Below are 26,398 nucleotides of genomic sequence, written 5' to 3' on the forward strand. Positions count from 1 at the left end.
CATATACAAGAACTGAGGTACAGGAGTAGAAGCTTAGACAGAAGACAGCTGCAGTAGTCAAGATGGAAGATGACCAGAGCATAGACCACAGTTTGGAAGCACCAGAGGGTGGGGGTGGGTTGTTTCTGCAATTTTTTATAAGCAGAAGTGATATGATCAGTAGCAGATTAAATATAGGGAGCATTGCCAAGAAGACAGAGCACTTGCAGAACAACGCCTAGGTTTTATATATGGTCAGTAGGGTGGTAATGATGTGAATGTGATGTGATCTGACTTTGTCCTTGTCATATACTTCACGGAGTTTGTTACATTTTCAAAATGGTGGAATTAACAAATAAATAAATAATACATAAATCTTAGCGGGGTTTTTTGGGGGGTGGGGGTTGCTTGAAGGTCACATTTCTCTGCTTTAAGCAAGTGTAATATTTCCTTTCTCTTGACATCTATTGAGTCAAGTATATAATAAGCCAAAGTATATAAACAATTATGTACATTCCTTTACAACAAGATATTTTAAGGCTTGCCACTTCTGAGTTCCCTAAGTATTGTGCTCATTTATAAAATGGATCATTTAGCCCATCGAGAAAGTACTTACAAACATACCTTCATTTTTAAAGCTGATTATTACCTGTGACATCCTCCCTCAAGCCAACATTGTGTTCATAAGCTACAGTAATAATACTCAAAATTGTGTTTTAATTTTATTTTTCAGAACAAGATCATTCTAGACCCCATGACATTCAGTGAAGCCCGGTTTCGACCATCTCTTGAAGAGAGGTTGGAGAGTATTATCAGTGGTGCAGCTCTCATGGCAGACTCTTCTTGTACCCGTGATGACCGGCGAGAAAGAATTGTAGCTGAGTGCAACGCTGTACGACAAGCCCTCCAGGACTTGCTTAGTGAATACATGAATAATGTAAGTGAAATTCTGCCTTTGATTTCTTCACCCTCTATAGTTTGTTAAATTATTCTCTAGATATGGTTAAAGGTATATATACTTTGCAAAACCATGGCAGTTCTGATTCTGCCCCCCCCCCCACCCATACGCACCTGCACAAAGTCAGCCAGTTTAAATAATATAAATAACCTCTGGGAGTTTGGCCCTGAGCAATTCCTGGATTGCTACCTGTGAACTTGATAGAAACCTCTGAGCTCTTTAGAAGAAGACAGTATACATATGACAAATATATTTACCATACTGATACATTTGCCTCATAAACTTTAACGATCCCCTGGAAGGTAATTGGGTATAAACAATTCTTCTCTCCCCAGTATCATTTTAGAGAAAATATATTGTAATGTATTAGAAGCTCTGCTTTGTTCTTAAGTTGTTGAACGTCTTGTACAAAAAAACTCAATTGCTATTGTGAAATGGGTTAAATTATGCTAGAGCCGTATACAGTAGGAAGTTATGAAAGTCAGGTAAGGCCTTAGATTATTGTCTTCTCCTCCTCTTCTTCTTCTTCTTCTTCTTCTTCTAGTTTGGATTCTGAAGTCCCTCCATTATTACCTGTTAAGACAAGTGTGGGAACTTTGGGTTTGTGTGTGCGAGAAAACAGCAAAACTATAAAGGAAGGATTACTGATGGCTAATAGTCTAAGTGGAGATGTTTAGCAGCTGTGGCTTGTATGGGTTCCCTGAAGCTCCTGAGTAATCTTGATCGTTATGGCAGTGCACACAATGGCGTACTTGAAATATCTTAAGTACAGTATTTAGGATTTCCAGGCACAAGCACTACATATTTTTGCTAGTACAATATCAATTACTTTATTTTACACATTACAGCATTATGGATAACCTTCTTCCTAAGTGGTGTGTCACAGCAAGATACTTCTAGATTTGAACCATTAATGGCTACTTAGCAAAACATCAGTGGTTGTTTTGCACTACCTTTTCCGTTCTTGAAAAGGCCATAAAGGCCAGCACCAGTCAATTAGCATTTGGTGTATTGCAGAGTAATTTCTTCACCTGTTGTCAAGGGTTGTTGTATTGGTTTGAGTAATATGCCATTTTCTACTTGAAGTTAATAAAAGCTAAACCTATATTTTTATTATTAAATGTTATTTAAAATTAGTTTAGTGGTAGAACCCTTTAATGGTAGAACCCTCTCAATAGAATATCTTTCCAGAGATTAGCATAGGCTGTCCCAGTTTTCTTGACAATTTCAAATACAGCTATTAGGCAATTTCATGTCCTGAATAGGGGGGTGGGGGAAGACAACATACACTTTTCAGTTTTGGAACATGTTTACCAAAATGAATCCTCTAGCGTAGTAGTGGTAAAATGCATTGCAAATTGATCTTTCTCTATCCTTCTTCACCCTGCGTTATTCAGGTTTCCATATTCTTAAAATGGATGTAAAGATGCATGAAAATAATGTGTTATTTATCACATCTCCTTGTGAAAATCAGTGATGTGCAACATAAAAAAAAGAGATGGAGGTGTCTTGACTTCCCATTGCTTTATTTTATGTGTGAAGGCAACTGTATTTTAATGCATCAGATAGCTTTTACCATTCAGACAAATGGAGCTGACTTCAAGGAATCTCCTCTTCCCAGGTAGAGAATTAAGAAGCGGAAATGGCTTGCTGTGTTTTTTCAGGTGGCAATTGAGATGTTTGAGTGCAAATGACAATAAATGCAGGATGTGGGTTTATCTTGAGTTGAAAGCTATAAAGTGAGTGGTTAAAGAACAGGTGATGATGATAATGTGAGATATATCATTTTGTCATTGCTGTCTATATGATCTTGTCTTATGGAATTATTGCCTTTTGGTGGAAGCTCTAAAAAGGTATTTTCCAAAGATGGTTTGTGGGTTGATGGATTGCCATGTTCTGTTACTTGCAGTTTCTGGGGGTTTTTATGAGCAACCTTTGCAAGACTAGAAGGCATTTTCCCTTTCTTATAAAATGTTGCTCTTTATTTGCTGATAGTACTTTAGGAGAAATCTTTACAGTTGAAACTTTTGGCTTACAAATGCATGTGCACATTTTATATCCACAATAAAGCTATATGTCACAGAAGGTTAATGGGGGGTTTAGTGAGGGAAATGTGGTTTTTGCCCCATAGTTGCTCTACCAACTATGCTGAACCTGAATTAGCAGTGATGAGCACAGGAGATGCACAGCCCCAGTGGGGCTGTAGGAATTAGGTGTCCTGTTTCAGTATGCTGACATTGTCAGTCTAAATGTATTTTTGTCAAGACCAACAGCTCATACCAATTAGCTTAAAACATTCAATAATGTATAATCTCATGAAGTGCAGGGATTTTACAAACCTTAACTGTCAATATCATTAAGGGAGCAATCCTATGGCCTCTAATCAGTGGATATACAGACATAAGATATCTGGTTTTCTGGGAACCGACCTCAGAGCCCGTCCTCTGAGGTCAGATCCCAGAGAACTGACCTCCCCTTCTGCACTGCCTCGTTCAGGGGCAGGGAGGGCGGAAATGCTGGAACGACACATCCTATGTTCCGTCCGGCAGCCTCCTCCCCCGCTTTGCCCTCCTGCCCGAAATCGGCTGTCTAGCCAAAAATGCAGGGCAGGAGAAGTGCAGAGGGCACGATCCCCTCTGTGCTTTTCCTACTCTGCATTGGATAGGCAGTTGCCAACGAGTTTGTAGGCGGCCGCCTATCTGCATAGGATTGCGCCCTAAGACAATTTATTTGGCTCAGTTTGGCTATAGCGTATGCAAAAGAGGCAACCGTAACAGTTTCGGTATTCCTGCCCATCAGCAAATACACCGTCTTCTGTTAGATGAACCAAAGAACCATTTATACTTCTATTATACGTTTGGATTTAAAAAAAAAAAAAAGTAAATTGAACATTTAAACAAATAGTAAGGCAAATCCACCACCACTTGTTGCCACAGATAACAATGCTTGATTGGGTAAGGTATGTTTCTAAAATGTATTCATTACTGAAGAAGACTGAACGCTATTCTCTCAGGATACTTTCTGGGAACTGAAAGATATTTGCTGTTTAACTTTTGAAGCCAAGGGACAATTGTTATGTTTGACAGTCATATCAAATATCATTGTGCAAAAACATCTGCCATCCTTTTCATGATTTCTGATTTAGCAGCTGTTATCCTACCATTTGCAAAGCCTCTGTCTGGGAGCAGCATGAAATAATTCATGAGTGTCCTTGTTGATTATGCCATCCATTGGTGAAATCTGCCCAATGCCGCCTCTGAGAGATATTCCCTCAATAGCAGTGGAATTTGCTCATGGAGACTTGCCCAAGTCAGACCACAATCATTTTCCAGATGGACCCTAAACACTTTTTTTGGCTGGGGTTAAGCACATATGGGACAAGTTCAACTAAATCCAGCATTTTAATGGTTATTTATTTTCTTGGTTTAAGTGAACAGTTCCTTAAGCGTGGTTATCCACACTGAATCTCCAGGATGGGTGACATTCTAAATGTCCACTGCAGCAACAAGAAATAATGATAGAGGGTTTTGAGATGACCGATAGCTGTTCAAAATAGTAATTAGCATAATTGCAAGACATACCTGGCATAGTAAAAGGCTGTGGAGAATGATAAGCAAGCAAGGAAACAAAAAAACACTGAAGTTAAAAAGGAAACATGCACAGCAGAAAGAGCAGCATGGATGGTTCCATATGGTTGTTCTTAAAAATGTATGACAGTAAGTATTAGGGCAGGAGAGAAATTTGGATGAAGACAAGGACAAGTCCATTTGTTTGATCCCTTGTGTGAAAGATGTTATATTTGTAAAGTAAAGAAATCATGAAGCATTGAATGGTTTTGCTCTGTGAAATACAAAAATAATTTTCCTAGGCCCTAAAATTATGCCATCCATTGTCAAGTAGGTGTTAACGGTAAGTGAAAGTTGAAATATTTTATTGAACACTTAGAGGCAGCTGTTCTAGAAGGCATATCCAAACTATAATGAAAAAGGTTGATGGAAAATGAAAATCTATGAATTCAGAAGACACTACCCAAGCCCATATATAACAACTCCAGCTGAGCTTCGTTCTTGAAAGGGAATACGGATCGTTCTTGTACTTCTTCAAATTGTAACTTGGAACTGCACAAGGTTAATCTGTGTGACAGTGAACAGTAAATTACATTAATGAGACAGCAAAATATCCATAGCCATCTACAAGTCAAATCTTCAGTGATTGGTGGCAGAGGTGGATAGCTGAGTCATCCGGATTGTAGAATTTTGTTACAGTAGCCTAGACAGGGCTATAGATCAGTTGATCACAACATTGTTTTTCTGGCTTTTTAGGGAATACTTAGAAAATCAAGCCTATTAAAGGTCCATGCTAGCAGTTTGGAAATAATTAACCTAACTACTTTTGATAACCCCAAGGATGTTTTGTCATAGATTCAGATCAAAGATGCAAACTGCAACTGCCCATTTTTTTTTCAATACAGTGGACATTACTGGTCAGAAAGAAGGGGTTTGCTGATAGATTTCCCCTTCATCTTGAATGTCAAAACAATACAATCTCTGGTAGAAGAGTGTCAAACTAACATTGGTTTGAAGAGATATTTCAAATCCTCAAATGGGTTATTTCAGAGCCATTAATCATGCTTCCAGTAGGGATGTGCAATTCAAATGCGCTGAAGAATTCAATCTTGAAGCACATTCCAACTCAAGTCTGTATCATATTACGACCTTTGTTTTTTGTTTTTTTTCCTATTTGCGTGAAAAGCGATGCATATTTTCGTGCATATTTTCCCAAATGTATGCATCAGTCGTGCGCATCTTTGACATGTACACATTCTTCTTCCTATTGATTAAAGTATTCTTTGTGTGCATTTTTCAAATGTACACTTGCTGTTGAATGCATTTGGGGGGGGCGAGAGGGGGCAGTCTGCAAATCACATCGCAAGCTCAGAAATGTACAGACTTCAACTGCAGATTGCATCTGAGTCCAGGTTCAGTCTGGAAGGTGTGAACTGGTAAATCCTGATGAAAACTTAACTGAAACAATTTTTTCATACATCCCTACTTCCAAGTTTGTCCTCTTTGTGTATTTGAGGACTTTCCCACTCCTGCTGCAGAAAGAATTAATCTTGCCTCCAGATTGCTTGTGATCAAATTCATTATACCTGTTGTTAAGGATGAGAAGGTTTGTTGCTGTGAATATTTGCTTTTGTAAAACAAAAATTCAGTATAGCTGGGAGCATTTTGATTTTTGCAAACATGCAATTTATACTGAGTCTACCCCACTCATGGAATTAGTTCAAGTTGTATTTTAGTTTGCATTTTCAGATTTATATGTCTCCATAATACTAGTAACAGGGCTGTTTACTGCAAGTAAAACAATAATAACAGTTATAATAAATGAATTAAAGGTAATAAACAAATAACATTATTATCATCATACACGATTAAAATAACTATTAAACCAGCAATTTCAAACAAACAATTCCAGTGTTTTGAAATATAGAATCCTCCCAATACTGTTTTAAAGTACAAACCATTAAAACGAACGAGAGTAAAAATATTTTCACCTGAAATCTAAATGAAGTGGGGGACAGGTGAACCTCCTTGGGGAGGGTGTTCCACAATCAAGGTGCCACAGCTGAGAAAGTCCTCTCCTTTGTTGCCACATGCTCAATCTCTGCTGGTGATGGCACTCCGATAAGGACCCACAAATATTGATATGGGAGAAGGCAGTCCTTAAGATACCTGTGCCCCGAGCCACAAAGGGCTTTAAAGTCAAAACCAGCAAATTTAAGTGAGCGGTTAACATTGTGCAGATCTCTGAAGACTGGCAAGATTTTCTCAGCAAGCCATCCCAGTCAAAATCCTGGCTGCTGTATTTTAAACGAATTGTAGCAGTCTTCAAAGGCAGCCCTATGTACAACCCATGACAGTAATCTAAATGGGATGTTACCAGAGTGTGGATCACTGTTGTCAGATTATCCCTGAACAGGAGAGGTCACAGCTGGCAAACTGTCCTAAGCTGGTAGAAAGCACTTTGTGCCACAGAATACACCTGTGCCTCAAAGCTGGATCAGCAAGAATTCCCAAGCTGCAAACCTGATCTTTTTTTCAGTTGGAGTACAACCCTGTCCAAATCAGATTGTATCCACCCTTCCTAGACTAGGGAACCACCCACCCAAAATTAATCTGTTTTATCAGGATTGAGTTTGAGTTTATTAGCCCACATCCAGACCATTACTGAGCTCAGATAACAGACAGTAATCACATTGTGGGCCTTATATTACTATGACTGCTTGGAAACTTGTACAGGCAGAAATCCCTAAGCAATATATGGATTCCATCATTTCCTGGGAATTTCGTGCACTCTGACTATTCTGCTCTTGCCATGTCTTCATTTCCCAGGTTCAGAATACTAGTTTGCTGTCTTCCAATAAGCACAGTTCAAAACAGAGCAATAGCATGGAACCCCCCAGGAATTTCAATAAGGCATCAAAACAATTTGTTCCAGATTTTTGCTTTGATGGTCTCTTTCCTTCTAGCATACTGTTGCTGAGCTAGATCTTCCATTGATGGGCGTTAGACTGATGCTTTCTCTGACTGAATATTTGAACAGGCAGCATGTTACCTTTGGCACAGAGACATTCTGTTTTTGGTGGTGGCAACAGCAGCAGTAGCTTCCTAAAGACTGTCTTGGGGGTGCCTGTCTGGGATAACATTTTCATTATTTTTGCTGGGCTTCCCAGCTGTTTGAAGAGAGGCTGTCCAGGACCATGGGGGAAATAGTTCATTGCAATAAGCTGAAGTGAGACAAAGATCCTGGCCTTAGCTGAGCATAACTTAGCTCCAGTTAATTTGCAGAGCACAATCATGTTGCATGTGTACCAAAAGAGAAAACTGTAATAATCACCTGGTCTTGTATTAGAGATGTTGTAGGACAACTTGGAAACTTCCATTCCTCCAAACCTCCCTCTGCAGGCAATCCTTCCTGCTCCAGAGGCATCAGTCCTGCTTGTAGAGATACTAGTCAAGTATAATTGGCTTAACTCCTTCTCTGAGTGCAGAGTGAAACCTAACAAATCTCACTGAGATTATTTTAACTCCTCTTTAACTTTCTGCAGTGGTTTCAGTTGATCAAAACTTTGCTTTAACCCCCAAATGGTGGTAAATTTAGCTTTCTAAAAATTTTGGGTTAATTTATTTGGACATTCTGTTTCTATATTTCCAGAATCCACTGCTATTTAAGCAAGGGGAATGGTTTCTTTTATATTTGAGCAGCCTTGAACCTCTAGAATGCAAGGTAGGGTATAAATATTTTAAATAAATGATAAATGCGTTAGGTTTCCACCTTTGTCTTTGTCTCTGTGTCACCCATAATGTACTAATACAAAGGAAGGGCACAGTTCTTCCTTTGCATTGTGATCCCTGCACCCTGGTGAAATGCAGATACAAAATAATGTAATACATGTCTCTGTGTGCCCAGATAGAGAGCCTTCACAGTGCTTGTGCAAAGCATGTTATCATCAGAGCTGAAGAAACTGTGTTTTGAGTGTGTGTCATATTGCAATAAAGAACTGAAGGCAACACATGAAATTGTTTTAGTGTTCCTGTTTTTATTGCAAATGCAGAACAATAAGGGGACATACAGCTTCCAGTTCCTTATACCTCCACTAGGTGCCACTGCAATCTGAGCAGTATATCATGTAAAATCAAATGCAGCCAGAATTCAGTGCCGTCTCTGCAGATAGGAATCACTCTGCCTGACATTCCTAAAATCTCATGTGGCTTTCTGTATTGCTCTTGACACTCTTTCCTTTTGGGATTGCCTTTTTATCCATATTGGTTTAGTGTAGTAGAACTCGAGGTTTAAATAAAGTTCCTTTACAGTCAGGTTGCTTTACTTGGCCATGTAAGTGAGGACTGTTAACTTTCACTCCATATAAAATCCAGTGCTTCAGCTCTTGGATACTGTAGATTATAGCTTGCCTCACTGTGAAACTGACTTGCCCACCATGATGTGCTTCCTTTTGTGAAACGTACAGTGATATCTTATAGAATCATACAATTATAGAGTGGGAAGGGACTTCAGGGATCAATGATCTAGTCCAACCCCCTGCTAAGTGCAGGCTGTGCACTGCAGGGTTCAGCTACAGCACCCCTGACAGATTTCCATCCGGCCTCTGCTGAAATACCTCCAGCAAAGGAGAACCTACTGCTTCCAAGAAAGCCTTTTTCCATTGCCAAAGTCAAAATCTGCTTCCCTGCAATATCCATCTGTTGATTCTAGTGCTGCCCTCAGGAACAGAAGAGAACAAGTTTGCTCCATCTTCTTCATGGCAGCCTTTCAGATATTTGAACACCGCTATCATGTCTCCCCTTAATCTTCTCTTTCCCAGGCTAAACATATCCAGCTCTTTCAACTATTCCTCATAGTTCAACTGTTCCTATAGTTTATTTCTATGTTGCCTTTTTGGCCAAACAGCTCCCCCACCTCCCAAGACGGCTCACAAAAGTATATAAATACAACATTCAAACACTACAATAAAAGAAACATTTAAAGGAATGAAATCACATTTACTATTTAAAACTTTAAAATGTAAAAGCAAAACAAAAAACCAAACCGCAAACACATCCTTCCTTGTGTTATGATCACCTGCACCTCTGGGCTTCCTTTCAGACTTTGTATCATACTGCATCACATTAAACTGTGATATACAATTTATTTGACTGAAAAGTTGGAAAATTAAAAAAGAGCTCAAACACCAGCAAAATGCATTTAAAATGACAAGAATGTACACAAAAAAACAAAACAAACAACAACAACAATAACTGAGGAACATATTACTAAAACCATTAGAAGTATCAAAATCCATCAAAAGCAGGGAAGCCAGGCAGGTGGTGTGAAAGAATTCTTGAAGGGAGGATATAGAGGTTGCAAAGAAGCTAAGATTGTGGACAGATAACCTGCATCTGAACCACTTGGCTTTGGGAAGAACTAAGTCAAATAGAGATGAAATATTATATTCTATGGCTTATTAATTAAGTACAAATTAACAGACAATTGGGGCTAGGTGGAATACACCCACGAGTGCTTAAAGAATTAAAAAGTAAAATTGTTGATCTTATAACAAAATTATGTAACTCATCACTAAATATATGCCCGTGGGACTGGAAGAAAGATAATGTAACACCTGTTTTAAAAAGAAAGCAAGCTGGGGCCATCCAAGGAGTTACAGGCTTATTAGCTCAATTTGTATCCCAAGTAAAATTAGTAAGCATTATGGAGGCATGCATATGTGTGTGTGTGTGTGTGTGTGTGCGCGCGTGTGTGTGTGTGCACACGCGTGCACACATACATATATATAATTTCTATACTGTTCTTTCATTGCCAGAGGCAGTATACATAAAAAACATAAAAACAACACAGGGAGGACGCAATCCTATGGCCGCTAGTCAGCAGCTAGACAGCCATAGGATATGTCTGTTCCCAGAGAACCGACCTTCCCCCCACCCTTGCATGCTGCCTCGCAGGCAGCTCGGAACAGCCCTGTGCTTGGAAGAGGAGCGCAGAGCTGCCAAAACGGGGCATTCCAGGGGGTGTTCCGGGTCAGGGAAAGCGGAATCCTATGTGTCGTCTGGCAGCCACTTAGCCTGCTCGCCTTCCTGTGGCTAGATAGCCGAAATGATCCCCTCCGTGCTTCTCCTGCCCTGCATTGGAAAGGTGGTTGCCTCTGAGTTCGGAGGTGACCGCCTATCCCCATAGGATCGCACCCTAAAATGATTGAGGCTGACTAAGCAAGGGCTTAGGATCCAGCCAGGGAACATTAGTTATTGGGTGGATTAGAAATTGAATTAAAAAGTAATAGGGATGGACGGATCTGTCAATTTCAGTTTCTCATTTTTCCAATCCTTATTTGTCCTGTTCCATTTCCATATCAGTTTGCAAGTTGTTGTTGTTGTTTTAAGTCTCCACAAAAAATTGTACTCCTTTTCAGCTGCATTTGTCCTTACACATTTTTGTACATTTATTCCAGTAATGTACACATTTTTGCAAGCCAGGTTCCCTTACATAATGCTTTTTTGTACATTTCCCCCACTAATATGTGATTTTTATGCACATTTCCCCTTAATATACATATTTTTTGTTCGGAGACTTGCAGCACCAAATTCTGAGAATAATTCTGAAGGATATCTGCATTACAGTTTGCTTATTGATTTGGTAACTTCTTATCAAAATGTAAACTGAACAAAATTATCCCTCATCTCTATTAGGATCAGTCAGGCGATAATAAAGTTGTCATTTACACTTGCTGACCTCAAACCTAATTACACTACCAGAGCAACCCTTGCCTGTATACAAAGTATGGGAACTCTGGAACCTTCCACTGTGCCCCTGATTGCTGAGTGACTATTCTAATCAAGATATCAGTTTCCATTGGGGAAGAAAGGAGGACACAAAGATTTCTGCAATGCACATGACTAAGTTTGGGTATTTCCAGATGGAACACTCAGAGCACTATAAAAGAAAAGCCATTGTGGAACTATTTTACCCTTTCTTCTTTAACAGATTTTTTTTCTGGTAAGAAAAAAAAGGATGAGAAAAACACTGGGAAAACATGGGATGGCTACAAATTGAAGATGACATCATCTGGAACCACTTCACCCCCTGTAAAATTCTCTTTACTGGGAAAGCCATGGCTTTGATTGTAGGTTTCCCAGTAGCAACGTATGGCTGTGAGAGCTGGACTCTAAGGAAGGCTGAGCGCCGAAGAATTGATGCTTTCAAACTGTGGTGCTGGAGAAGACTCTTACGAGTCCCCTGGACTGCAAGGAGGTCAAATCAGTCCATCCTAAAGGAAATCAACCCTGAGTGCTCATTGGAAGGACAGATACTGAAGCTGAAGCTCCAATATTTTGGCCACCTGATGCGAAGAGAAAACTCTCTGGAAAAGACCCTGATGCTGGGAAAGACTGAAGGCAAAAGGAGAAGGGGACGGCAGAGGATGAGATGGCTAGATAACATCACCGATGCAATGAATATGAACTTGAGCACGCTCTGGGAGAGAGCGGAGGACAGGAAGGCCTGGCGTGCTATGGTCCATGGGGACACGAAGAGTCGGACACGACTGAACAACTGAACAACAACAAAATTCTCTGAATGAGGCAGTGCTATTGCACAATAAAAACCTAGTCTGGAAGCAGCCTTTTTTAACTCACTCCCAACAGATGTAGTGTTGGACTGAGCCCACACAGTTTTATGGCTTTGTTAGAAGGTACCTACTTGGGAACCTGTGTGTAATGGTCCTGGATCAAGAATGCTGTGGAAACCATGGCTTGTTGTGCACTGGTGGGACTTCTAAGGGATTAGTTGATGACTGAACCTGGTGAAACTCTCAAAGAAATAAGCTGCTGCTAAATAGGGACCAGCATGGACCCCTATGCTAGAACTACTGTGACTAGAAGATGGAGGGCTTGGACAAAAAAGGCTTGGAGGATACTCTCACACTGCTGAGTTCCAGACTTGAATAATGAATTGATTCCCTTTTCTCCTGCAACAATTTATTTATTTATTTATTTATTTATTTATTTATTTCATTTCTATACCGCCCAATAGCCGAAGCTCTCTGGGCGGTTCACAAAAATTAAAACCAAACACACAATAAAACAATTTAAAATATATAGAATATTAAAACCACAATATAACAATACAACCACAATAAAATCTAGCAGCAGTGCAGGAGTTTAAAATACAGATTTAAAACAGCAAAGATAAAAATTTAGAAAGCTAAAATGCCTGGGAAAATAAAAAGGTCTTCACCTGGCGCCGAAAGGAATACAATGTAGGCGCCAGGCAAACCAGGTGTTCCAAGTTACTGGAACAATCAGTTCAACCACTCAGTACAGACGGAACCTTAATTTCTTCAACCAGCTAATGCTTCAGAAAGGATTGGTAAACTTACCAGTTAATATGAATGGGTTTTTAAAAACAAAACAGAATTAGGTCTTCCTACAAAAGGCATTCCTAAAATTATACCACAGAAATTACCAACAGGGCCTAGTGGTATCCTATTTTCCTGTAGTTTTACAGGTATCTTCTGAAGCTGTGCCTGCTGTCAAGAAGCAGGAAGCAAAGAAGGATTTACATTGGCCCCAAGTCAGCAAAGCATGTACTGAATTTTGAATTAATATTCCAAAACTTTGCTGAATTAAAGTTTGAAAAGTGGCAAGGACAGGCAAGTACTCTCAAGAGCAAAGAGTCAAAAGAGATTACAGAATCTGAAGGAAGAAGAAGAGCCGGCATGGTGTAGTGGCTAGAATGTTGGACTGGGAGCTGGAGATCCGGGTTCTAGTCCCCACTCAGCCATGGAAGCTCACTGGGTGACTTTGGGCCAGTCACAGACTCTCAGCCCAACCTACCTCACAGGGTTGTTGTTGTGAGGATGAAATGGAGAGGAGGAGGAAGATAATGTAAGCCGCCTTGGGTTCCTTGCAAGAGGAAAAAAAGGAGGGATATAAATGCAATAAATAAATAAGAAATAAATAAGAAGAAAAGGCAGAACTCAGGCAGACACTGTGAATTTACCAAGTAAGTCTATGGCTGAGAGTAGTTTGAGACAGTGGCCTGGTTCACATACCACAACCCAGTTTTTTTTTTAAAACCCTAAATAGTGAATGAGGAAGCGTGCTAGTAGACAGCTAGACGTTGCCTGATCACTCCCGCTGCGAAGAGGAGCATCAAAACAACCCAGGGATGCTCTGTCGCTGTGTGATTTGCCATGATGTGCGGACCAGGAACTCTGGCATTTGTCTCCCCTGACAAGCTGGAGTTGGAACATAGGGCTTAATGCAGCAGGAGCAATCAGGCAGCACGCACCAGCATAACAGCAAAACATAACACTTTGGGTTACTGTGACATGTGAACCCGGCCATGGGATGTTCATGTATCAGTTGAAGGGAGTGCAGGCAGGGGGAGGAAAATTGAGGACAGAGGGAGAATTGACCTGCCCCTGACAGCTCCAGTTTCCTGGAGGAGGTGATTATGGTTGGCGGATGCTTTTCCAGTCTCCAGAACTCTGTGCCCACTCCAATATATGCATTTGGGGCACACGGTCCTTTAGTGCTACATCTAGCACAGCAGGAGAAGACCTTGGTGGAAGAAGCGTCCTTCATAGTTGCCCCACTCTTGAAACACCAAATTATTCAGGGTGGTTTTTGAAAAAAGTTTGTGAATAGTCCTGATGGATCTCTCCACATTGGCGGAATGGGAATTAAAATGGCCAATACAGCTCAATGGGGAGTATCCAGTGCTGCACAGGCAGTTCAGGGCCAGTGGTGGCAGCACACACAGGGGTGCCCTTGCTGGCGGCAGTATGTGTGTGGCCCCTTCCAGTGGCTGCCTCCTGGTAGTTCTTCCAGGGGGAAGCACCACAACGGGCGGAAATGCTCATTTCCAGAAGAGACATGGCCTGCCCCTTCCAGAAATGAGCATTTCTGCTCATTGCGGCACTTGGCCCTGGAAGCACGACATCTTGGTCACCAGGGGTAGGGGCCATGCATGTGCTGCTGGCGGCGAGGACGCCCGCCTGTGCTGCTGCCCGCACAAGGCCAGCGTTGGATACTACCCCACGTAAGCAAGTGCAAACTGATGCACACTGGGGACACAGACCCTTACATCTGTGCTGATGGGGTCTGAGCTGCCAGTGACTGACTTGGAAAGGTGTCTTGGCTCTTGGGGTCATGGCGGGTAGCTCAATGAAAACATTGACCCAGTGTGCGGCAGCTGTGAGAAAAGGCCAATTCCACATTTGGGATCAGCAGCAGAGGGACCAAAAATAAAACTCCCGCTACCAGAATGCCTTTATACCAATCTATAGTGCAACCACACTTGGAATTCTATGTACAGTTCTGGTTGCTGTACCTAAAACAGCAAACTGGTCGGGGCGGGTGGGGCAACTCACCTACAAGGCTTTCAGATCTGTATAAACTTTAGCGGCTTGGTGAATGTAGGCACACAGCTTTTTGGGTTTTTTTGTTTTGTAATCTGTGTTTGGGCAGATCCACGCATTAAAATAGCTGTGGCAAAGCAAATAGCTGTGACATTAACATATGGATGTCATACATGTATGTCAATCCACATTTAAATATATGGCAAAGTAACCTGTCAGATTTGCATACATTGGTGTCCCCAGCTTGTTTTCAAAATATATCTGATTTGATGTGTTGCAACATGAAGGTTTTTTAAATCAGTCCTTGATCAGGAGCATAAATATTCCCTTGATAAATATTAATGTTTTAAAGTGTTCATAACACCAATCTATGGAGTTGCCATTTGGTTATTTTTGTTTGGTTTCTTTCACGACTGTAATGGATCCCTTGCTTTTGTGAACCTGCCACATTTCCCACACAGGGGTGCTTAAAGATGAATGTACATGTGTGTACATTCTGCATGTGTCTCCTGCAGGAATCATTGTTCTAACACTGATGTTTCCTGCAGCATTCATATTGTCAAGAGCTTCCCTTATAGTAGATTGCAAAAACACTCTGCGAATTGTTTTATTGGGTAGCCAGAAGAGGGCATACTTGCATACTACAATGCTCTTTTGCATAATTGAAATATCTGTATTCCGCTGCTGTAACAGATGTAATAAAAATGAAATTTAATAATAATAAACAAAATGCTGAGCTTATTTTTATGAGGTACAGGATCTTTAACAAGTCACTGTATTCTGAAGGTTTCTCTAGCAAATAACAAAGATGTAAGCAGTCCTATGAAAGGTCAGATCCAACCCCCATTTCTAGTATTTTAACATAAGGTATAAAAAGGATTTGGGGGCACTTTAGATAATTTTTTACTGGTAGTTTTGGCATGGAATCCTTTTGGCAGTAGCTTGCTAGTGGCAAAGGTTGCAGATATATATGCATAAGAGTTGTGGTATACCGGAAGATAAACTAAAGTTAACAGGATGGTAAAAATTATTGTGAATACAAAACATACCCTCATTGCTAAGCACCATGAACTGCATGCAATCTTTAAGCAAAATGTACATTTTCCAGGGACAGAGCCTCCCACAGTCTTTTTTTATCATCTGAAAAATTTAATCACATTTGTGAAAGAACTCTCCTTCTACAGTTTTTGCTCCCACTTTGTAGTCTTAGATCAAAGGTAGAGCCATGTCATGTTTCATACTTCTCACATTCTTAAGCCAGGTGAGGCTGAATATTCTAAAATTAGGGGTGCAAAGGGAACCCTTTAAAATCCTACTCCAGTTTGCTATCTTAACACTTCATGCCCTGGATGTGTATCAAATCTGATTAGTTTTCCTGTCATTTTTTAAATGAAATTTGAATATGTTTATAAGAAGAGGAGAGAAAGTAGCTGTCATAGCAGAGAGACAAAAGCCCTGTTCAGGTGTTTGTAAACTAAGTACACTAAACATGTCAGGAGAGGGAGTGTCCGCCCCATCCTCACACATTTCCATCCCCTTCTACTGTATGCTGATTTCCCAACATTCAGCATTGCATGGACAGCCACCATGGATGGAGGGAGATTGAAACGGGCAAGGAGTGGGGTGGGGCTACCAATGTCCCTCTCTTAGCATGTTTACTCTGCTTAGTTTAATAACACCTGAATGGGGCTAAAGTTAACTGACAATGTGTCTATAGTGTCATCAGTGTAAGATGTGGCTTGTCATAATAATTCTACTGTAAACAGTACATCATTGGATGAGCTTTTGGACTTTTAGACTTAAGTCTAGATGTATTTCCTGGAGGTTCCACGTGGACCCATGGCCCAACTGGAGTCCACCAGGACAACAGCCTTCAGTGTGGTGGCTCCCTTCCTATGGAATTCCCTGCCTTTGGAGATCAGGCAAGCTCCAACGTTGTGTTGTTCCGGTGCCTCCTGAGGACATGGTTATTTCAGGAAGCCTTCCTTGAGTGACCGGTCAAGGTTTTATCAGAACTTGGTTTTATCAGAACTTTATTTCTTTTCTTTTTTTTAAAAAAATAGTAATTATTTTAACATGGTTTTTAGTCTTTTATTGTATCTGTTATTCATCACTCCAAAATCTTTGATGTGGAGTGATATACAAATATTGTGAGTGAATGAATGATTTCAAGAACACAAAATCCTAGTATCCACACCTTTGAAAAGGTGGTCCTATGAGATATTTCCATATATTTCCTTATAATTGTACAATGAGAGAGCAGCTAGCATTAGAGAAGTTAGAGCTCAATTCTATTGATTGCGCCCACGATGATCGTAAGCCCCCAAACCTGATTACAACCATCCTATGTGGGGTGGGAGGAGTGGCAGAGGCAATCTTAGCCTCCCCATCCTCCTGCCCTATATTTTTTGCAAGTTGGGCTTTTTTTGCCTGTCTAGCTGGAGAACTTTGGAGGGGGAGGAAAGGAGGCTGGAGAGTCCTCAGGATAGTTCGTATCCTGGCCTCTCCGGTCTCCTCTCCCCCAATGAAACCCCCCTTTCCCCCCTCTCAGAGATAATTTTTCCTACCTTGGGTCTTTCCATGCTGGCTGAAAGGGGGGTGGGGGAGGTGGTGGATCTGCAACTCCCACTTTCAAGGTTGGAGCACTGTCTTGGACCTCGGAGGGGGCACTCTGAGCAATCCTATGGCCCTATGGCTATCTAGGGGCCTTAGGATTTCTCCCTTATGAATAATTCCAACATTGTGATTAAACCAGCAAATAAAGGAGGGGCTATTGTGGTTTTGAATAGAGGGCATTATTTAAAGGAAGTATGTGGGTAATTAAATGACGCTTCCTGCTATATGCCAGTTAATTATGATCCAACAAAAGATATCAGATTTATTGTTGAAATTTTGGTATAAGAGGTAGTAACCTTGGGTTACACAAATAATCTGATAGGGCAATTTTTGCTGAGAGAACATGCAAGAAAGAGTAAGCCTTGCCCTGAATACATTGAATGATTGGTGGAAGTTTCATTCCCACACCCCTCCATAGTTTATTGTCTAGAACTAGGGTTTTAAGCTATCCCGCTGTACTGCTGCCCTGCATTTCACCTTATGAAACAGAGAAAAATTGCATGATTTAAGGAGCTACCTTTATCCAAATTAGACTAACAGCTCTTGAGATGGAATAAAAATCCCAGGCAGCAGGTTTGCCCAGATATTGCTATATGTTATATCTATTTAAAAAAAATCTAGATCCTCACACATGCATACTGCAGGCTTTTTCTAAACATTCTAACCTGAAATTGTTAATGAACTTCAGCGCTATTCACAGAGGGAGGGATCAAGGATCCAGCTGTGCAGCAAAGCCCTGTGCTACTCTGTGTTCAGTCTGTTAACAATGTTAACTGTATATAATATAATTGTTGTTGTTCAGTCGTTAAGTCGTGTCCGACTCTTCATGACCCCATGGACCATAGCACGCCAGGCCTTCCTGTCCTCCGCTCTCTCTCAGAGCGTGCTCAAGTTCATATATAATATAATACATACAGTCTAATTCACTGGCGCATCAAGTAACACAATTTTTATTTAGATATATATCCTACCACATCTTTGCGAGGATTACGATGCTTTAACATAGACACAGAAAACAGCCAATTGAAATAGATAATGACCACTGGGAAAGGTCATCTGGAAATGTGGACTGAAGTGTCATCAGTATGCAGATGATACCCAGCTCTACCTCTTCTTTTTCTAATCCAAGTCAAACAGTGGATGTTCCGAATCTGTGCCAGGACATGGTAATGGGCTGGATGAGAGCCAATAAACTGAGGCTCAATCCAGTCAAGATAGAGGTACTGTTAGTGGGTGGTTCATCTGCTTGGCTAGGTGATATTCAGCTTGTTCTGGAGGTTACATGCATTCCCCCTAAAGGTTCAGGTTTGTATTTTGGGGATGCTCTTGGACCCAGAACTGTCACTTGAGGCACAGATATACCCAGTGGCACAGCACACCTTTTATAACCTTAGTTTGATATACCAGCTATCCCCGTATCTGGACAGAAATAACCTAGCTACAGTTATCCATGCTCTGATACCCTCTCGTTTGGATTACTGCAGTACACATGGGGCTGCCTTTGAAAATGCTCTGGAAATTTCAACAGGTCCAAAACAGGGCCACAAGATTGTTAACGGGGACTGGCCAATGTCATCATATTATGCCAGGACTTTTCCATCTTCACTGGCTGCCAGTCCATGACCAGTCCTGATTCAAAGTGCTGGTATTGATATTCAACGCCTTAAATGGTTTGGGGCCAGTTTACCTGAAGGATCGTCTCTTCCCATATATACCTGCCCAGACCCTAACATCAGCTTCAGTGGTCCTTCTCCGGGAGACCCCACCAAAGGAACTGAGGTGGGTGGGTGGCTACTAAGAAGAGAGCCTTTTCTGCTCTGGCACCCCCATTGTGGAATGAGCTTCCCGGAGAGGTTCACTTGGCACTTACATTGTTCTCCTTTCAGTGCTAGGTGAAGGCCTTTTTATTTTCCTAGGCATTTTAGTTTTTCAGTTTTAGTTTTATATCTGGTATTGTATTTTAAATCTTTGCACTGCTGCTAGCTTCTATTTGGTTGCTTTTTTATATACTGTAGTTTTAAACTTAAGCTTTTATATTGTATTTTATCATCTTGTATTTTATGGTTTTAATTGTTGTGAACTGCCCAGAGAGCTTCAGCTATTGGAGAGTATAGAAATGTAATGATGATGGTGATGATGATCAACAACAACAACGGACTGGGTGAGGACCAATAAACTAAGGTTCAATCCAGATAAAATGGAGGTGCTGATAGTAGGTGGGTTGTGCTCCCACTTGAGTGGTTTTCAACCTGTTCTGGAGGGGGCTGCACTGCCCCTTCCTTTAAAAGATCAGGTCAGTCATTTGGAGGTGCTCTAGAGCCATCATTGTTACTGGAGGCATAGGTGGCCTCAGTGAAGCAGATCACCTTTACTGAGCTTGAGCTGATAGGCCAACTGTGACCCTATTCGCCTTGGTACAGTTATCCACGCTCTGGAGAGTTCCCATTTGAAATAGCGCAATGCATCAATATGTGGGTAGGGATGTCACCGGTGTACAATATGGGGGTGGAGTCAGATGGGGGGTGGAGTCAGACAGATTCCCCCCCTCAGCGCAGCCCTCCAGATTGGGGTCTGTGGACCCCGCCGGCCTCTAATCACGCCTCTAATCTTGTGTAAATGGCGGCTTTACAGCCGCCATTTGTGTAAAAAACTTTTCACGCACAATAACGAGCAACCATTTGTATGCAAAATAGCGGCTTGCTAGGGGACCAGGTGGCCGTGCCGAGCTTGCCAGGTATTCACCGGGTTGTTAGGGGCTTGTGTGGCTCAGCAAGCAGCGGCAGCAAGGGTTCGGCGAGTGGCCAGCAAGGGCAGTCACAGATGAGTCTATCCATCCCTATATGTGGGCTGTGGGCAACATACCAGGTACAATATAATGGACCCACCAGGGAGCCATTACAGTTGCTGATCTACACAAAACCCAAGCATAGTTGAGTTGTAGAAAATTTAGAACTTTATCTTTTAATAGCATTTGTTGGTATGTGGTCAGCCAATTATTCTGCAATGTGAAATCAGAGCCCCAGTTAGACATTTCTTTGTCTTTTAAAATGGATGCTGATTGATTTTTTTTAACACTATCTAGATTACCTTTGGGCACAATGTATAATAATGCAGTTACTGCAAGGCTGTCAGATTCATTGTCAAATAGCATTCTGAATCCAGGGATCAGATAAATTAGATTTTAATTGGGTTTTAAGGCTAAGCAGAATAAGTAGATAAGATAGAATTATCCCCAGAGAAATTACTGCAATGAAACCCCTGGTTCTTTTAGTCTATTGTATTAAAGACCATTCCATATATCACTGATAGATCATAGATGTCATCCTAGAGTTGAAAGAAATTAGTCATGATAGGTAGAATAAACAGTGGTCCTAATGTGATCATGTTACATTGAACACTGGAAATCCCAGGAAATGGGCAAGCCCATGTCGGTGATTATTTCAAAGACAAAACAAAATTGAGTTTCACAAAGCTGGTCGAGGACCGTTCAAGCAGAGAATGCCCCCCCCCCTAATTTTTATTTAAGAAAAAGGGAAAACAAATTACTGCTTTCTCTGAGAGGGTAGCAACATCAGCCTATTTATCTCAGTTATTAACAAGCTTGTAATGTTTTTTGAACAGTGTGGAATTTAATTTTCATTGCAGACATGACCTTTTCCCTAATAACGTCATTTTGTCTTTCATTGAGCTTTTACACAGACATGTTCAAATGGCTGAATTTTAAACAGGTCTGTAAAATTCAAAGCACTGAATTCACTCAATATTCCAGCCTTCCCCAACCTGGTACTCTCCAGATGTGTTGGACTGCAACTCTGATAATTCCCAGCTAGTCAATGGCCAATGGCCATGCTGGCTGGGAATTACATAAGTGTTGTCCAACACATCTGGAGAGCACCAGCTTGGGGGAAGCTGCCATATTCCATTAGAGAAGCTAAAATATATATCTGTTAAGTATTACAGCCCAATGGTGCTTTTCATGCAAAAAGGTTGGTGCTGACCAACATTTGTATCCCTGTCATCACTTTCAGTGGACTTTTTGGGCAAGCCTTTGATTGCACAGTAGACATAAATTACACAGAAGTATATTATGGCAGCATGGTTTGTTTTTGTTTTGCTTTTTTGACTTATTTTTATTATAAATAACATTTTATTATAAATTATCTTTGGGCTTGTTCATTGACTTGTACTAAATTTTGGTCTTTTCCATTTAGATCCGATTTTCCACTTTGGTCAGTTTTAGAAACTTCTTGTCTGCGGACCCTGTCTCTAAAAGTAACCCCATTGACATGGTCAGGCAATTTCCTGGTGAGATTTGAACTTACAGTGTTACTGTCCCCCCACGGGGGTGGGGGACCCATTCGGATGGTCCTCCCTAGGAGACTGATGGAATCCAATTGATTTCTGAATGCTCTTGGGGTTTTCCAGTGGAGAAAGCTGGTGATCCAGCTGAGGCCCTAGTCTCACTGTGGAACAGTGAGATGCGGAGGGCCATCAACTTGATTGCACCTGAGTGCCCCCTCAAGCCCTGTGGAACCCATTCTGCTCCCTGCTATACTGGGGAGCTGCGGTCAATGGAACAGGCTGGACATCACCTAGAAAGCAAATGGCACAAGACTGAAAGTGAAGGTAACCGAGCACTCTCTAGATCACATAATTGTGCCTATTGTGTAGCAGTGCAAGTAGCAAAGAGGGCTTATTTTGCTTCCTCCACTGTGTCCTCAAGTAGCCATCCAGCAGAACTCTTTCAGGTAGTATGGGGCTGTTAACACCCTCCCCAGTAAATGGGGTCCTGGCCCCATGGAAGACCCCTTGTTACCTTTTTGCATCGCACTTTGAGGACAAAATTGTTTGTCTCTGCAGCAAATGTAACACTGTTGTTAGTGCAGTTCCAGTCAAGGTGTCTGATGCCACCATCTGCCCCATTTTGTACGATCAGTTCTAGTTGTTGCAGCCTGATGATGTGGACAAGGTGCTTGCAGCAATGCAACTGACCATGTGCCCTCTCAATCCCTGCCCCTCCTGGCTAATAAAAGCGAGCTGAGGGGGTATGACTGGGTGGGTCCAGGGAGTGATAAATGCTTCTGTATGGGAAGGGGTGGTCCCTGCTGTCCTCAAGGAGGCAGAAGTACGACCACACCTGAAGAAGCCGACTCTGGACCCAATGGTATCAGACAGCTACCGCCCAGTCGCAAATAAGACTTTTCTAGGGAAGGTTCTGGAGAGGGCCGTGGCGGAACAACCGCAGGCGCTCTTGGAGGATCCTGATTATCTAGACCCATTCCAGTCTGAGTTTAGTCCTGTTTACAGGCCTGAATCAGCCTTGGTTGCCATGATGGATGATTATCGAGAGAGGGGCAGGGGGGTGCAACCCTATTAATTCTGCTCGATCTCTCATCGGCTTTTGATACCATCGACCATGGTATCCTCCTGGATCGACTCCATGGGATGGGTATTGGAAGCACTATGCTACAGTGGTTCCAGTCCTACTTATGGGGCTGATTTCAGAGAGTAACACTGGGTGACTTTTCTTCTGCCCCTTGGCAATTGAGTTATGGGGTCCTGCAGGGTACCATCTTGTCCCCAGTGTTGTTCAACATCTATATGAAGCCACTGGGAGCAGTCATTAGGGGACTTGGAGCTAAATGCCATCAGATGAAATGCAGCTCTATCTCCCTGTGACATACATTCATTCATTGCATTTATAATCCCGCCTTTTTTCCTCTTGCAAGGAACTCAAGGCAGCTTACATTCTCCTCCTCCTCGTCTCCATTTTATCCTCACAACAACAACCCTGTGAGGTAGGTTGGGCTGAGAGTCTGTGACTGGCCCAAAGTCACCCAGTGAGCTTCCATGGCTGAGTGGGGACTAGAACTCAGATCTCCCGGCTCCCAGTCCAGCACTCTCACCACTACACCACGCTGGCTGTCCTGAAGATGTCTCCTGACATCTGAATCAGAAGAGGCTGTGCAAGTCCTGGATCAGTGCCTAGACTCAATAATGGGCTGGATGAGGGTCAATAAACTGAGGCTGAATCCTGGCAAGATGGAAGCCCTGTGGGTGCATGGTTCCTGGGTCTGGGAGCACACCCTCTGAAACATCAGGTTCGTAGTCTCGGGGTATGCCTAGATCCATCATTGTCACTGGAGGCCCAAGTGGCCACAACAGCTCAGAGGGCCTTTCACCAGCTTTGGCTTCCCCTGGACAGGGATAGCTTGACTACTATGGTGCAGGCATTAGTAACCTCAAGACTGGATTACTACAATGCACTCTATGTGGGGCTGCCCTTAAGGCTGGTCTGGGAGTTGGAGCTAGTGCAGAATGCAGCAGCTCAGCTGTTATCGGGAGCTGCGCCTTTCCAGCATGTAACTCCTTTGCTGAGGGAACGGCACTGGCTGCCTATTTGCCACCGGGCCAGGTTTAAGGTATTAGTACTAGTGTACAAAACCCTAAACAACTTGGGACCAGGATACCCGAGAGTGTGCCTCCATCTTTACCAACCTGCCCAGTCACTGAGGTCATGTTCCTGGTGGTTCCACATGGATCCATGGTCTGGTTGGAGTCCACCAGGAAAAGAGCCTTCAGTGTGGTTCCTCATTTCTGTGGAATTCCCTGCCTTTGGAGCTCACGCAGGTGCCAACATTATGTTCCTTCCGGTGCTTCCCGAAGACATGATTTCAAGAGGCCTTCCTTGCGTGACCAGCTGTGGTTTATTAGTTTCGACTTTATTGAAATTTGCCTTAAAAAAAATGTTTTAACCTGGTGTTTTATTCTTTTATCTTTGTGGTTCACTGCTCTGAAATCTTCTAATGTGGAGCAGTATATAAATACTGTAAATAAATAAATAAATAAATAAATAAGGATGGCATTAACTTCTAGGCATATTAGAAGGGATAGGGTTCCTCCCACATTTACAGCTGATAGAAATGTGTGGCATATCATGTCACATCAATTACATTTTGATCAATTTTCCCATGCTAAATTGACACTGTGGTGAAATCCAGATTTAGAATTGGTAAGAACATGTTTTTGTGGTGGACATGGATGTATAAGGCAATTTTTACCTTGGATCTTGGTGAGTGTTGCTGATGAGTTTTTGTCATTTTCTATCTTGCATGCCAAATATGACTTGCCAGTTATGGCTGAATGGCAATATTTTCAGTTCAAATATCTGGGTTTGGTTCTGCTGCTTTTACAGCTTCAGCATCTCCCTCGCTATCAGAAGCACTTATTGAGGACTATCAGGCAAATCGACCTACGATCCATGTCTATAAATACTTATTATTGGTGAATAACTATGATATACAGGGTCTTAAGCAGGAAAGGGATAGCAAACTGGATTATCCCATTTTGCCTAATCAGTGGATTGCCGCCTTGGCATTTATATCTGATGTGTCTATGGATCTCAGGTTGTGATTTATTCAGCAACAACTTTAGTTTTGTGTCTGTTGGACACCCTAATGTCTCTTTAATAAGAGTTTGTCTAATTTTTCTAATTGTTGAAGGTGTAACACAGCTAATGCTTCTTTTGGGGCACAATCATATGCATTTTTTAGACAGAAAAGATTTCTACAACTGCTAGTATCCCCCAGCCAGCCATGGTGGCTGGGGCATACTGGGAGTTGTAGGCCTTTTTTTCTGTCTAAACATGCATAGGATTGCACCTTTAAGCATGTATTTTTGAAAGGACCAGTACTTTCCCCTTTTGGGGAGGAGGTCATTATATGGATACATTTTGTGTTGGAACACACCTTAATATTTACTGGTGTACATGCTCTTTTAAATTATCTACCTGCTTCCTGGAAGTTAATGCATGGTCAGTTCAAATGGATTCTCCATACTTTTCTGACAGCAAAAAGACAGACAATACAACATTGGAAGGATAAACACTCACCTATAATGCAGTGGATTGGAGACATTACAACACTTTCAACACTTGAATGGGTGGTGTATAGATCCCACCTGTGAATGGATACTTATTTGGATATTTGGTCTGCTTTTGTTGAAGTTTATGTATAGTTCTTAAAAACCTGTATTTTCATACACACAGAGACACAAACTTCATATGTATGCACTGAAATTGATATTCAAATCTATGTAGTTACATTTTTTTCTCTCTCTTTTTTTTCTTTTCTTTTGTTGAAATTTTGTTATGGCAGCATGGTTTCCATTTATTTCTTACAATGAAACCCTTCAAACTTTCGATCACATTCCAGCCAAGTACATGAAGGTAATGGAGGTCAAACACATTTTGCCAGAGGTTTGGCATAAAGACACATTTCTTGAGGAAAGTGAAGATCGTACATAAAGTTATTATTGTTTTAAACCTGCTTTTGTATTGTGGTATTACATATAAACAATGATCTAGTAGAGTCGTCTATTCTAGACTTTCATTCTGTATCTCCCAAGGACCCCAAGTGGATGCTTCTCTAATCTCTTCTTGAATATCTCGAACAATGGAAATCCCACAGCCCTCCTATATAGTCGATGAACAATTCTAAACAACCTTGGTATAACTTGCCAAGCAAATTATGTTTCAAGGAAACCCCAAAATAGCTCCTTCCCCCTAAACCTAAAACACACATCAGTATTGTAGTTATTAGTTTTATGAGATAAGCCTGCCATATCACTAGGGGTCAATGTGGGTGGTTAAAGCTGTATTAAAGTTATGCAAGTGAAAATGTTAGTTATTGAGTATACTTACAATTAAGCCAGTAAAATCCCCCTTTCCCCCATGGCTTGCAATGAGTGTGTAACAGTAGACCTTATCAGATCAATCCACTGTAGACAATGCATCTGTTGTAGACAATAAACGTTGAAGGCTCATTAGCTTGGAATGACCCAGCTGTGTTCCATGCATAGGGGTCATTTCTTTACTAATGAGCCACTAAGCCAGATGGCTAACCCCACAG

General features: G+C 41.5%; 1 protein-coding gene across 3 annotated transcripts in view; it reads left to right on the forward strand.

Annotated features, from left to right (window-relative positions):
* The window catches only part of CTNNA2 (catenin alpha 2), an 857,198-nt gene that overhangs the window by 309,906 nt on the left and 520,894 nt on the right, over nucleotides 1–26,398 (forward strand). For all 3 annotated transcript variants that reach the window (XM_084855355.1, XM_084855357.1, XM_084855356.1), the window contains exon 7: nucleotides 713–916. In XM_084855355.1, the coding sequence (XP_084711481.1) occupies nucleotides 713–916 (204 nt within the window). The remainder of the gene's footprint in view (nucleotides 1–712; nucleotides 917–26,398) is intronic.

Source organism: Heloderma suspectum, chromosome 5, assembly GCF_057233095.1.
Source record: "Heloderma suspectum isolate Gila_16-S chromosome 5, 16-S_ref, whole genome shotgun sequence".
Lineage (NCBI taxonomy): Eukaryota > Metazoa > Chordata > Lepidosauria > Squamata > Helodermatidae > Heloderma > Heloderma suspectum.